The sequence below is a fragment of the Dipteris shenzhenensis genome, chromosome 28 (genome assembly GCF_047967505.1).
Source record: "Dipteris shenzhenensis isolate YYH24624 ecotype China chromosome 28, Dip_SZ_1.0, whole genome shotgun sequence".
NCBI lineage: Eukaryota > Viridiplantae > Streptophyta > Polypodiopsida > Gleicheniales > Dipteridaceae > Dipteris > Dipteris shenzhenensis.
In genome coordinates, this window is record NC_141623.1 from 33,815,933 (window position 1) to 33,830,977 (window position 15,045).

General features: G+C 44.1%; 1 protein-coding gene across 1 annotated transcript in view; it reads left to right on the forward strand.

Annotated features, from left to right (window-relative positions):
* LOC147883482 (uncharacterized) overlaps positions 1-15,045 on the forward strand; it is a 69,402-nt gene that overhangs the window by 35,048 nt on the left and 19,309 nt on the right. The window contains exons 5-8 of the mRNA XM_087399752.1: positions 10,164-10,368; positions 12,886-12,931; positions 13,078-13,192; positions 13,379-13,451. Of these exons, the coding sequence (XP_087255878.1) occupies positions 10,164-10,368; positions 12,886-12,931; positions 13,078-13,192; positions 13,379-13,451 (439 nt within the window). The remainder of the gene's footprint in view (positions 1-10,163; positions 10,369-12,885; positions 12,932-13,077; positions 13,193-13,378; positions 13,452-15,045) is intronic.

Genomic DNA, 15,045 nt, shown 5'->3' on the forward strand with positions numbered 1-15,045 from the left:
TCAGCCAAATAAGAGATGGCCATTGTGGCCAACAACAAAATCAACAAAGAAGATCTTTATGTAGATCTAAAAGAGTAGGAAGCTAGAGTGTATGATAAGAAAATACTATGCATTGGGGGGTTATCAAAAGATTTCCTCGGCTGCTTTGAAGATGATGATGGGTGCAATGAAGAAGAGAGAATCACATGCCTCAAGAAGGAGATAGCACAAATTGAATGGGATGTAAATGACATTAGTTGTATCTCCAAAAAGGGAAAACAACTACAAGTTTACATCAATGAGAGGGCAGGGAGAGTAAAGATTCTCCGCCAGACAAACAAGTTGAAGGATACATGGGTATGGATATGGATTTCTGAGCAGTGTACTCCAACTCAGCTCAAACAAAGGAATATCGAACTTACCAAAGTCAAAGATGCACACAAGTTGGAAAATGCCAAGATGGATTGGCATTAATTAGAGATTTCAAATCTAAACCCAAAGACTTGAGTCTTAAATTGATGTAATGAAGGCCATTTTATGATAGGACTAGTGTGCTACAATAACCTAGAGCTGAGATGCCATCTGCACTCCTCGACTCTCTAGTTTATCCAGATGTTTTAAGTTATATTGCATTTTGTCCCATAGGCCCATAACGCCTCCTGCGGATGTTAATATGACTTTCTTTCTTTTCTTTCTATCTTTTGTAGACTTTAATACAAGCATTTTATTTGATATCATCTCTCTCAGACATATGAGACCCTGTCTTACACCATTTGGAACTGTAATGGTACCTTATGGTCGAAATCAGGGAATTTCTCAAAATCTTATACAGATCATGACATAGTCTTTTATACAGAGACACATTAGAGTCTAGAGTGTCCACTACTAGTGGTCAGTGGCTATACTTCGGAGGCCGCTTATAGAGATGAGAGGAGGTACACTGAAGGAGTACCAGGGTCCGGTGGAGTAGCAGTTTTCTATAGATCTTCTCTTTTGGGGGCCATCTCAGAGAAGAGAGACTCACAATCTAGATTTCTTTGGATCCGGATTTGGCACATGGATAGCCAGGATTTGTTCTTAGCAGTATGCTATTTCCCCCTCGAGACCTCACACTTTGCCCGAGATATTCGAGAGCAGACTGAGACATCACCATACACAGCGGGGAAGTCCTCTTGGTGCTGCGGAGAAGTCCTCTTGGTTGGGGGCTTCAACGCAAGGACATGGGCATGTCAGTTATCGCTTCTTGACTTCAGAGATGATTCTATTCTGTTACTAGACATTGAGCTCGAGGATGCAGGTTTGCTACGAGTCTCAGCCAGCAGGCGAGCCCCTATCACATTTTATGGGCAGGCATTGCTAGACTTCGGCATGATCTCGTTATTTATAATGGGCTTGACAGAGAGCCTTGCTCGGGTGGCTTTACTTGCTTCCCTCACGGTGGGGGCTCCAGCATCGTTGATTACACAAATATTGACTTCATTCCTCTACTCGAGGATCATGCTGCCCTGATCACCCGCTCACTCCACGAGGTTGCACTTCATGCCTTTCCTCACACTACTCACTTCACCCCCCCACCACCACTTGGGATGTCCCTTGCAATAGATGGTACGATGTTGAGTGTAAGGCTTTGGGCCGCCAACTCAGGTTCGAAACCAAACATAAGCTTCCGACCAAAGCTAACACGACACACGAGTATTGTTGATTGGTTTGTAGGAAGAAACATGAATTTGTCCGTCAAAACGAGGAGTTACTAACACTTTGTTTAGTAACAACTCCAAAGACTTTTGGCAGGAGATTTCTAGAGAGACGATCCTCTTCACCTCTCACTGACACTAAGGTTTGGTATGAGTATGCATGCACATTATATGACATCCCAAATCAGCCTGTTCCGGACCTTGCACACATACCTTGTCCTACTTCACGTACACTCTTTTCTAAAGGGGGTGTTAATGATGCTGTGATGAAGCTTCATAACGGCTAAGCGAAAGATCACAAGGATGCACTGAATTCATTGCATATGGGATGCCCCGATCTTAGCAAAGCTTTTTAATGAAGCTGTTTGCCTTGGCTTCCCATGCACTTGGACCCTTAGTGCTATCTCACCCATCCACAAGGTAGGGGATCCCATGTGCCGGTGGAACTACAGGACCATTATAATTGGGCATGTCATGTCCAAGATTTATGCATCCGTATTTAATTGCTAGGTTAGTCGATTTGCAGAGATGCGGGGCTTAGAGCATATGGATAGGCTGGATTCCAACATGATCATGGGACCATGGATCACATCCTCATGCTCAGATGTATCATTGAGGAGGCGAGGGCATGGAGACAGAGGTTTTATTGTTGCTTTGTGGATTTTCGCAAAGGCTTTTGATACAATTCCTAGAGCCCGCCTCATCAAATGTTTGTAGGAATTTGGGTTATGATCAGGAGATTATCTGGGCTGTTATGGCACTTTACGATAGTCTTAGGTAGAGTTCGGACAAGATCTGGATGGACAGATGAGATTTTGAGGACGATTGGGGTCAAACAAGGATGTCCTTTATCACCCACCTTGTTTGGCCTCTACATCGATGAGCTTGAGGAGGTCATGCAGACCCTAGGGGAGGTCGGCTACTCTCGTGCTGGCACTCTGATTCAGATATTGCTTTATGCTAATGATGTGGTACTCCTATCGTCCTCAGCAGAGGGGCTCCAGAGGCACTTAAATGCGCTTCAATCTTTCTGTGAGTCGCATGATCTGAAGGTCAACCTCGGCAAAACCAAGGTCGTGATCTTCAATACATCTCGGGCCACAATGCATCGAGAGCAGTTTACTTTTGATGGGTCACCAGTCGAGATTGTTTCATCATATGCATACTTGGGGGTTATCTTTTCTGGACCTATTTCCACCATAAGACCGGCGATGTAGGCTCACTTGAGTAGAGGATATGCCTCGCCGACCAGTTTGGAGAGGCAGTGATTCCGTTCACATTTTCAAGACCCTTGGACTAAATGCCTACTCTTTGACTCCTTGGTTCGACCAGCAAGGATGTATGGCAGACTTTGTTGGGGGCCAAGCTTATCAGATATTGAGTGGGCTCGTGTGGAGCGACTACATGTTCTTTTGCTATCATGGATGATTCGCAGTAAGCCATCAATTCCTCACCAGATCATTCAGGCTGAGTTTGGATCTTCACCATTATAGCGTGATGCAGCCTTTCATGTCATTACCTACCTATATCGAGTGAGGGCATACAGAGATCACACCTCTGGATGCAGTAGATTGCCGTGGTTGGCATTGTCCTCTTCCATGACGCTATCAGAGGCAGGTGACCAGAGATGTTGGTTTGCACACATAGTGAGATGGTTTGAGCGACTGGGGTTACACATGGATAGGCTTCCTCCCTTTCGGTACATGATTGATGCGCCGTTTTTCCCACTCTGGTATCATGAGGTCAACCAGGTGATATGTGAGGATCTCCTACAACTACACACATTTCGGACTTGGTTAGAACCATATGAAGTGCGTGTGAAGCTCAGCTTCTACAGAGATCATTGCCTACATATCTCGGATGCGGGGTTTATTGATCCACTAGGATATACATGGATATACACGGATTCATTTATCCCATCATTGAGGATCTCCATTGGTCAGCTCCAAGTCTCTCTTCACTTAGACTTCGTATTGAGAGTGGTCGGGCAAGGGGTCTACCCAGAGTGCGACACTTATGCTTTTTGTGTGGCCTACAGGACCTTGAGTCGGAGGAACATTTCATCTTCAAATGCCTGCTGTATTATGAGATCAAAGGACGATTTTATTGTCTATTCAGAGATAGCTTCGGGCTCTTATCCCGATTTCTCTCTTTTCCAGATCAAAGGTGTTTGGTTGCGTTCATTCATGAGGTAGTTAGGTATCGTGAGCGCCTACTTAAATCTTAGAGACAGGAGAAGCGTACCCTTGTAGACTCTGGACATTGCCTCCATGTTCAGGGTGGGAGCGCGATCCACTAGGGCGACTGTCACCCTTGTTAGACGTAGAGTTGTGACCAGGAGACGGCGCAGGATTGCATCAACAAGGAGTTGGCAGCACTCTATATTTGATTCATGCTATCGCTCTCTCACTCTTGATGAGGGGGGATCGTGACTTTGAAGCATACTTTACTTTGTATTATGGGGACAATCGCTTTGATGATGATGTTGACGTCGAACGATAGGGATGCTATTTAATGACTACTATTTTGTTATGACTATAGTTTTTTGTTTTGTATGGTGTGGATTCCCATTTAGTAGCTCCACCCTTTTCAGTTGGCTTGTACCAGGTTTCTCACAGTCTCATAGACCCATCTGTCTTCCAAAGACTTTGATAAACTCTCTCTCTCTCTCTCTCTCTCTCTCTCTCTCTCTCTTCTATGGCACTTGCAGCAGGAGGAGACTAGAGGTGTTGGTATGCACGTATAGAGAGATGGTTTGAGCGATTGGGACTCCACATGGATAGACTACCTCCCTTTCAGTACAGCATGGATGCTCCGTTTTCTCCCCTCTTATCACACGATGTCAACCAGGTTATCTGTGAGGATCTACTACAGCTACACATATTTCGGACCTGGTTGGGACCGAGTGAACTCCTAGTGAAGCTTAGCTTCTACAAAGATCACTTCTTACATATCATAGTGGAGGGTTTCATTGACCCACCTGGATACACGTAGATTCACCTACCGCACTCGTTGAGGATCTCTCTTGGGTAGTTCTAGGTCTCTTTACACAGACTTCGCATCGAGAGTGGCAGAGCAGAGCGACTACCTAGGGAGAGGCGCACATGCACACTGTGTGACATGCAGGAGGTTGAGACAGAGGAGCATTTCATCTTCAGGTGTCCTGTGTACTATGAGATCCGAGGGCGTTTCCACTGCCTCTTGAGGGATAGTTATGGGATTCTGGCTTATTTCCTCTCCTACCCAGACTAGCGGTGTTTGGCAGGTTTCATTCATGAGGCACTTAGACACCGTGAGAGGATACTCCGAGCACGGAGACAGGAGCAGACTTCTTCCTCGGCTGATCCCTCTCAGATCTCTATCACGGAGTTCTTTCAGCTAGATCACATGGACCCCCACGAGACGAGGCCTCGACATGACCGTGACCCCGAGCCCCTGACCCGACAGCTCAGACAGAGGGTCGACACACAGATCACACTTGGAGACATCCCCTCCTTGTTTAGAGTCGGAGCCCGACCGATGAGGGTCACAGTAGCCTTGGTCAAACGCAAAGCTACGACCAGGAGACGTGCTAGGACCGCACCTCTAAGTGGTTGACAGCACTCTATTGTTGACTTCATGCCTCCACTGCCTCCTCCATCCTGATATCTTGCTGCTGCCGATGATGATGATGATATTGATAACCATGCTGAGATTGATATATAGTCGACCATTGACATGACTATGTTGTACTTAGGACTTAGTACTGCCATTTTTCATTTTTGCATTTTGCATTGGTATGGATGCTCGTTTAGTAGCTCCACTACCACAGCTTGCTGTATCAGGATTTTCACAGTCTCATAGACCCATTGGTCTTCCGAAGACTTTTAATAAACTTTCTTTCTTTCTTTCTTTCTCTCTCTCTCTCTTTCTGTCACTCTTCTTTTACCCCCTCCTCCACCCAAAAAAAAAAAAGAAAACAGGAAAAAGATATAAAAAGAAAGAAAACAGACACACACGCACGCACGCACAACCAAATAAAGCGTGAAATAGCATGCAACTTGTAGACTCTAGAGATCGTCACCGCAAATCCTCAAGCTCAAAGGCTGATGCTTTAACTTGTGTAGTGTGTTTTACAAACTAGGAGCGAAGGAGCTACGTTCGAAAGGGGCCGAATGCAAATCTTGCCATGCCTTCAATGGAGCAGCTTTATTCACAGAATCTAGACCTCACGTATGCTAGCTCTGGTCACCATCTTAGGTGTATTCCTTACCTCGGGTTAGACCACTCTCTAACAACTTTATGTCAAGAAAGTTATATAGAATAATGAATTCAAAATCTGAAAGAAGAATTGGTATACGTGGGCATGACGATGAAAGATTACGACACTAATTTTGATTTTGGGCTGAATCAGAATTTGAATATTCAATTGGATATTGAATGCAACCTCGGATGAGAATTGAGGAAGCGAGTCAGAATCAGTTTCTAAGTTCGCTCAAAGGATTCTAGAGCTGATACTTCTCCATTTACCATGTGGTGTATATGTCTTGATTCCAAATTTCCTTTCAAAGGATGTCTCACAAATACTACATTGGAATCAAATGGACAATGTTACATCCAGGACTGGACTAACTAGGGTATAGAATTACCAAAGCCTAGGTCAGACTAACCTAGAACCTAGGATTACACTTACAAAAAATCATTCAGTAAGTTACTAGCACTTATCCAATATCCTTTGGGTAATAACAGTCCATTGGGTATGTCTTTTCAGACACACAACCAATAGATAATGCATGCAACCGGCCCTTGGAACTCCAAAGGGCGGTGAACAATTATTATAACCAGCAAATACCATAATTTCAGCCACTTAGAGATTGTTACAGCCAACTAGAAAATAAGAACAGCCAACAAATAATCAGAAAATGAAGACAAGGAGCTACATTGCCCCGTTGTGAAGCGGGACACCAGATTGGCCCTAAACTTAGCGCCCCTTTCGGTATTTCTTTATCTTTTATTCAGAAGGCATGCAAATTCAAGAATAGCACCGCAGTGCATCAGCCCACAGATAGCCAACTGAATAAATCAGCAAGGCGATGTGATAGAATAGCCTTGGAGCACCTTCCCAACTTGCTTTCGTAGTAAAAAATCAGCAAGGTGATGTGGTAGAATAGCCCTGGAGCACTTTCCCAGCCTGTGACTTACCTCTCCCTACTGCTAAAAATAGCTCAAGGGGCCACATTTAGCAAGCTGGCTTGAGGAGCAAGAAAAAAAAGGGCGAAATTGGCTCTGAGGCAGCTTTTTGGGACCACAGAAGAACGGGATTTTTAACCCTCTCTAACCTTCAGTCGCTTGCCTTGGCCCATGAATTAATTGCTTTGAAGTGTCCTTTGAACTGTTTTAATGAGTTGGAGGCTAGTCACCGTAAATTCCTAAAGCTTAGAAAATCACGTCCTTGTGACAATGCAAGATACTACAAGATATCAAGCAATTAAAGATTCAATCGGAACTTCATTAGCTCTTAGCAAAGTGATCAGCTTTGTTAGTGTTAAACATTTGCATCTCATACCAACTATATATATCAAGGGCCCATTGGTAATGGTACTGAATTTCCTGCCCCATAGGAATTCTGATGCATCCACAATAGTATATGTAGTTTCCCATACCACTACAGACCACCCTCTTAAGATGACCTATCTGGATCATCAAAGTAGACCTTTGTAGGATCCAAGTTCAAATTAAGGTCTACTTTGTAGGATCCAAACTCGAATTAAGGTGTACTAAAATCCTTTTCTGGACCATTGAATTTGTTGCTAGTTTCTAATAAATCAGGTCAGATTTTCTCTTCTCTCCCTCCCTTAAAGATGAAGTAAGGGATCCTAATCCTGTATCACAATACCATGACCATGAGGAAGAGGTATGGGTGGAATATGAGTCAAGTATGCAGCTCGACTTCTTCCTGTTCATCAGACATGAGTGATTTTGTCTATAAGGTTTGTTCTTGGTAGAGTTACGGTTTGCCCCTAGAGGGGATCCCGTGATGGCCCAAAATTAGCCACTTATTGTGTTAGGGTTCTAATCCTACGGTCAACAATTTGTTAAAATCCACACAATTAAAGACTTAGGTTTAGAAACATTTTTAAGTCCAACACCGCCAAGATCGGGGGCCCCGCCCTTAGGGTTTTATGTGGACATGACCTAGGGACCAAGACAAGCATACAAAGACTGACCAAGTGTATGACAAGACCTTGTTTGGGCTCAACATGGGTGAGCCATGCCCATTCAAATCTGATTAGTGTGTTTTCGTTATGATACGCTCCTTTTACTGTTATGCTTTACAATGAATTTGAATATCAATCTTACCCAACTTGGGCTTAGATTGATGAACAAGTAGCACTCGTCTAATCACCCTTACCCAACTAGGGCCTAGGGGATTGGGAGGAATTTAGGTTAACACTGCATCACGCAGTTCCATTCAGATGAGGCAGCTGCTTGTAGGAATTTATTGCAGCAGGGGCCGATCTTGCAGCAGAGGCTGGTCTCGCAGTAAAGCCTGTAGGATAAGGTGCAGCACAGCAAGCATTCATTGCAGATTTTGTTAGACCAGAAGTTTTGACAGGAATTTTGGCTGAATAAACTCTGTCAATAGGAGCTCTATATAGATTTGTCTGTCAGAGGATTATCAGCAGCTGGGAATGAGGCTGAGAACAACTCTGATTGCAATGTGAGAAAGGTATGGTGAGTTGAACAGAAGGAAAACAATGCCACAGGCTGAGCAGGGAAGAAAAAGGGCCTGGAATCAGTTGCAGATGAGGGCTGAGAGGGCCAGGCATGGACTGACTGATCCGCCAAAGGGAAGCAGGGTCACAGATGGTTTTCAGATTGCAGAACTAGCAGTGTGCAGCAGCTTAGAGCGGCTTTTCCTCCAAGGTATATTGCGAATTGATGGGCTGCTGGTTTGCCAAGCATTGGACAGTAGGTGGCAGCGTGGAGAGAGCTGGATCAGTGTTGGATAGTGGCTAGCCTGATCCTGCACAGAAGTTGACGATTTGCAGCAGCATGGTTGTGGAGATGCTTCAGCAGGGCCTGGAGAGGAAGTAGAGGGGGCAGCATGGTCGCAGCAAGGAATAGACTAGATGCGGACGAAGGAGCTGAGATGAGAAAGTGGGCTGTAGGGGGGTTCTTTTACAGGAGAGGAGAGGGGTTGAGGTGGAGGTAGGGTCCCATAAACTGGCAGTCTGTACACATCACACGGCACAGAGTGCACACCGCACACAATGTCTACGGACTGTACATTGTGCAGCCAGTTCTTGACACAGTTGCATTAGGCATGCGGAGCAAAGGTTTCTTACTCTTGTGCAGTGGGCAACTTGACATGCCTCGACAATCATGAAGCCTCAGCATGGCTTAAGGTAGGTAGTGATGGAGTGATGTAGATTTGCAAAAGTTGCTTCCTGTTGTGGGTATCTCGAAAAGGTAAAATAGTACATAGGGAAGTGTGCACATAACATATGAAATGATAAAAGAAGACGAAACAGCACTATTTTTTCTTCTAAAGGAGACAAAGGTTTGCCGCTATATGCTCATATGTTACAAACGTTTGCAAATTTGAGAAAACCAAATATAAGTGTATGGTTGGAACTATAATCTAGAGGGCTGCCCCCTGTTTGAGTGTTGCATCTTGGTACTATAACTGCTCAGGTGGTGAAGGTGAGGCCATTCTCATTGGCACTCTAGAGGTCCCATTGCTTTTAGTGTAGATCTTAGAGTGACTGGAAAGAGGCTTCGTTTTTTAATAAAATGGTGTGCTCTACTGCTAGTGGGTCAAACAGATTTAAACCAGGTACATTGCCATGTCCTCTCCCTTATAAGGCAAAAAGAGAGGGAGCACATGGCGGAAGACTATTGTTGACTATGACCTTCTTTTAACGTCTTATGTACTCGTAATGATATAAGTACAAAAGAGAGGGAAACATTCTTAGCAATGGAGATTATTTATCCTCATGCTCTTCTGAAAAAGAGTTAGAGAACTTTGCATGAGATGGAGTGATCATTTGAGATTGACTCTTTATACATCAGATTTTATTGTTTTGTGTGTTTTTCAGATATCATGGTAGAGTTTAGACTTGTCACTCTACAGCCTATTTTTTGTGGGTTTGATTCTTGACATTAAATATGTTTTTCATGGACTGGCTTTATATTGTCGCTAGCTTGCAACATCATGTGATGTGTGTCAGTCCAATGTTAGCTTCCTTTGAAGTACTGTAATGCTTGAGAGATTAATTTAGAGACATGTCTAATCCGCAAAGGTTTTCTTCCATCTTCCTGTCCCTCTAATGCTATGAATGGTAAACTATAGCATGCAAACATTTTCAAAATTTGAATTGGAATGTGTCATCTTAGGACATTCGATATTCACTGTTATATCTTACATTGGCATATTTGTTGGTAGCCATTCCCTTGTTGGTGTACATGTAGGTTTTTAAAGTCAGTTTCTCTTTTGTTGTGATTTAGGAGACACGATTGGTAGTGTTGTCTATGTTCCTTGTGAGGTTATCAAGCAACGGATGCAGATTCAAGGAGCACCACACACTTGGGAGGCACGGATGTCTAATGTGAGTAGCTCAACAGCTAATACAGAAGCTCAATATTATAGGACACTATTCCACGCTGCAAGGTCCATTGTAAAGCAAGAGGGTTTCAAAGGCTTGTATACTGGGTAAGAAAGGCTTCCTTTTCTTATTGGATTTTATGTTCAAGCTTTTCAAAGGTGGGGAGGGTTTGCTGTTGCTTCCCATATGTGAAGTGAGATTGTTGAATTTTTGTTGGTTGTTTGGTCATTTTTTATTTGATATGTAGGTTAAATTGACATGGTCTGAGTCAGAGTTTGGAATCTGAACAAATAGTCATTCACATAACCCCCTTGAAGACAATCCATAAAAAAACTTGTATAAGTATTAAAGAAATGACCAAGGCCAAGGAACTCAAAGCACAAATATATTTTGGAGAGCATGAAAGAATTGGTAAAGTGCCATTGAAAATATCTTAGGATATTTAAATCTAGAAAGAAACCAAGATTGTGGCTGAGAGTACCAAACATAATTACCTGTGGGTATGAAGTTTGCTTCCGTTGAAAGCCTAGCTGCTCTTGGGATCAAGAGAAAAGATGAAATACGAAGGAAAGATGGGCTTCCTTAACACCAAAAACCACGAGTAGCAAAACACCTCTTACGAACCATTCGATATTGTGTACTCTTCCATGATCACCATGATCAAGCACCACGAGATAGGCTTGTAGCTTCCACGGTCCTGCTCTCTCTCCTCTCCCCTTGCTTCCGCCCCCCTCTCACAATGTTAAATACTTAAAGAAAAGCGATGCATATTGTAAGAGAAAGAGGGAGAGTCATGGGAGAAGCACTCAACAACACCAGAGGAAAGAACAAGATGATTGCAACATGAGCATCCCAAAGCTTCTTGAGCTAGCTGATTTGCAAAGCCATTGGCTTTAGATGGGAGATAGTCACCTAGTTGTAAATATTCCAAGTAAAATACATACAAAAACCTTTTATTTGACCATAGTTAAAGAGTTCCTTATTTATTTATAATTATGGTCAAAGAGTTCTTTTAATTGATCAAAGTATGGTCAAAGGGTTCTTTTAATTAATTAAAGCATTGACTTCGGTCAGGGAGACTTGTTTTAGGCCAAGAGGGTTGACTTTAGTCAATTAAGATATTCCAACCTCAGTTGAAGAGATTTGGTTATAATTAATGGTCAAAGGCCCTTGATTATAGTCAAAGAGGGTTGACCTTGGTCAACCAGAGAAATAAATGTATGCGCGTGCGCATTCGTTTGTTTGGTGGGGAGACCCACATAGACTAAGATTAGTCTAAAGTTTAGAGGGGTCAAAATGCCCTATACATATGGAGCTAAGAGAGAGCCTCATCGCCCTCAAAACGATTTGATCACCTCGTTCATGCAGTGTATGGGGAAAGCCTGCCTCTTATGACGTGTCAATCGTTGTGAGATCCGTCGTGCCTCAGCTGACATCAGATCGCCTAAGGCTCGCCCATGTGTGAGGTGAGCTCTCATCTCTCTGCGCTCATCATCGAACCAAGGGTTTTGAGGGTCTTCCTAGCTGGGACATGTGTAGATCGAGTCGTGGGGAAAGATCTGGTGGCAGCTTCTTGTACCACTAAGACAAGGGTATCTGAGGCATGGGCGAGGTCGACATCATTTCCAAGTAGGGCCGGGAGGTGGCTCATATAAATTGGATCAAGGGCATGGACACGAGCGGGCGTGGGAGGGGCTCTCCCTATGACTGGCATAGTAGCAGAAATACGAAAGGCTAGGTATGAGTGGTCTGCATCGAGTGGGGGAGACGGCACAATGAAGTTGTGTAGCCGCCTCTCCAAGCTGTCTCACAAGTGAGATGACCGCCATCTTATTGAACAAGACTTTGGCATCAGTCATTGGAGTGTCTCCCACTGATAGGGCCCTGACCAAGACATTTATTGTCTTGCTGGCCATTCACTTTTTTTCCTCCAAAGCTTCACTAGATAAACTCGTTCTTGGGGGTTGATGTGCCCTTTTTAATCACATTCTTCCACTCTATCATGTTTGCCTCTCCCTTGCTGTTTTGTTCTTTGAGTTCAGGATGTGTGGTATGAGCGCTCTTTGGTGGATGTCTTTCCCTATTTTCGAGCTTCTTTGTTTCGGTTTCTTCAGGATGCTCATTCCATTGGAGACCTTCTTCTAGTCCAGTTGGAAGTCTTTTATTACTGTTTCTAGTTTTGAGTAGTAACTGTTCCACTTTGAACAGCTATGAATGTACATGGCTTGTTGGTCCTTTTTATGGTTTCTATTTCTGATTAGTAGCTGTCCCACCTTGGGTCAGCCATGAATGTAGATTCTTCTTAATGGAACGTTTCTTCTCATCAAACAAAAAGTGTGTGTGTGTTTTGTGTGTGTCCATGTTTGCACACTTGCACATGCACACACCCACACACGGGTGCTTGTATATGTCTTCCAGTGACATGGTCGATCATGCAGATTGTGTTTCTTTAGTCTAATGCAGTTTCTTGTTATTTTTAGCATGGTTTTTGTGTGTACAATTTTATTGGGCTGCGAACTGGAAGGCAATTTTGCAACCTCTGGAAGGTCATAAATATAACTGTAGAATTCTTTGCAACCATGGAAGTGAATGGATTTGATTCTCATTGTATGTTATAATGCTAGGTTCGGATCAACTCTGGCAAGGGATGTTCCTTTTGCTGGCTTGATGGTGGGTCCATACATTCTGTAGTTTTTCTAGAGAATGTTGCATTATAAGATCTATATATGCAAAGTATTTGGTTGGTTTGTATTCCAAAAGGACTTGAACAAGGAATCCCTTTCTTACTTGGCTTTCTCCTTCATGATAAATGGCAGATTGTATTTTATGAAGGGTTAGCTCAGTGCATCAGATCAGCTGAAGATCCAACTAATGCAAAACAATTTGCAATAACTGGCTTTGAAGACCTTGTAATGGGAGGTATTGCAGGAGGTAATGCTGGTTTCTTATGCTCTCCTTCCATTCAAAGTGCTGGATTTGGTGGGTTTATTCAATGTGGCCATAGTTGTTGCTCGGTTTTTGAAAAGCAAGTAGTGTGCACATCGAGGAGTGCTTGGAGTAGCTTTGCAGAGGTACTCTAAATGTCAACCCTGTCTGATTGCTCCCTTAATTTCCCAGGAATATCTGCATATTTGACAACCCCTCTTGATGTGATCAAAACTCGTCTTCAAGTGCAAGGGTCTACAAAACGGTCAGTTGTCTCGCTAATGTATTCTGATCTTAGGGGAGTAAAAGGGGGAACCATAAGAGCCACTGGATATCGGAACTGTGTAGGATCTTTAGTAACAATGGGCATTTTTTGTTTTTCCACATGGGGATGCTATTGAGCATATCATTAAAGCCACCTATACTTGAAGGAGAAACACATTTTGCGATGGCTTGAGATTTGGAGGACGATGCATGTTTGCAAGAAATACATATCATTGTTCAGTGTCTAGCTGATAGGCTGAAATATGTTCAACTTGTAGATCCTAGATTGTTCATCAGAAAGTGAGAGTTTTTGGACTACGAGGGCTTATTGGTACATTGTCGGAACATGCTGTGAATAAGGATTAATTGACTTCTATCATGTCTGAACGGTGTATTACTGATTCATTTTGACAGCGCGCTAGAGCCAATCCCTACAACGAAAACTTCAAATGCCAACTTATTCCTTTTGCTTGTATGTAGAAAGAGAACACTTCGATAGAGGGAAAATACACGTAGATTACAGCAAACAGTTTCGTATAAATAACAGATCCAAGTGTAAATCTTGCCAAATTTGTACCATCACCCAGCAAACAATTGCTGAGGTAAGGCACTAGGCTCAGACTCTGTCTGCTGTTCATACTGTGGTATCTATCCCCTAGATCACTAAGCGTCTCCGTCAGACTTAATTGGGTGCTCTGCTGCTGATCTTCCTATGGATCCTCCAGTGCACCACAGTCTGGCTCTCCTACACGATGTAGCTCTGCCTCTCTGTGTGAACTTGGATGGTGCAAATGCTCCTGCAAACTGACTATAGGAAATGCCGAAAATGGACCTTTATATAGGGCTCCAGGCCCTGCTAATCTGACCGAACAGATCTGCCCACCACCTGACCTGCTCCCAACCTCACCTGCTGCTGTTGGCCAACCTGATCTGGCCTCTTCTCTGGCCCATCCATGTACCTGACTGCACTGTGCAGTCTGCTGTACGCAACTGTGTCGTGCAGTCTGCTGCTGGTGCTGGTCCAGGTCCGGTCTGCCACGGCCATTGGCCCACCTTCTATGCAGATCCACTGCTGGCCAGTTGCAGATGCTGTCTGCTGCGGACCAGTACTGGTCCTTTGTAGGTCTGTCCTGCCACTGCCAACCAGTACTAGGGTCCAATACTAGCCATAGTCCAGTCCCATGTAGTGCTTTTGGCTGCAGCCCTCTGACCCTGACCACGGGCTCTTGGCTGGGCTGCTCACAGCCTCACAACTAGATGACTCTTTCAGCCTACTGTCATGGTGGAATAGAATAGGCCACCGCCCCACTTGTGATCCCCCATATGAGGAGTGCATTGGGGGGGTGGACCGTAGAGTAGTTATAGGCATTGGGCTGCCACATGGGCAGCACATGGCCTGTCATGTGGGCAGCAGAGAGAATGTGGAAGTACCTGGTAGAGGAGAACCACCATGGAGGGCAGATCTGGATCCAGATGCTGTCCACACATGGAGAGGACAGAGGTGCACAAGGAAACCAGTTCAGCAAAGGTTTTTGGACCCTATGGGCAGGTTTGGGGCAAAGGATGGAGGGGGGGACTGCCTGGGCCAATGGATG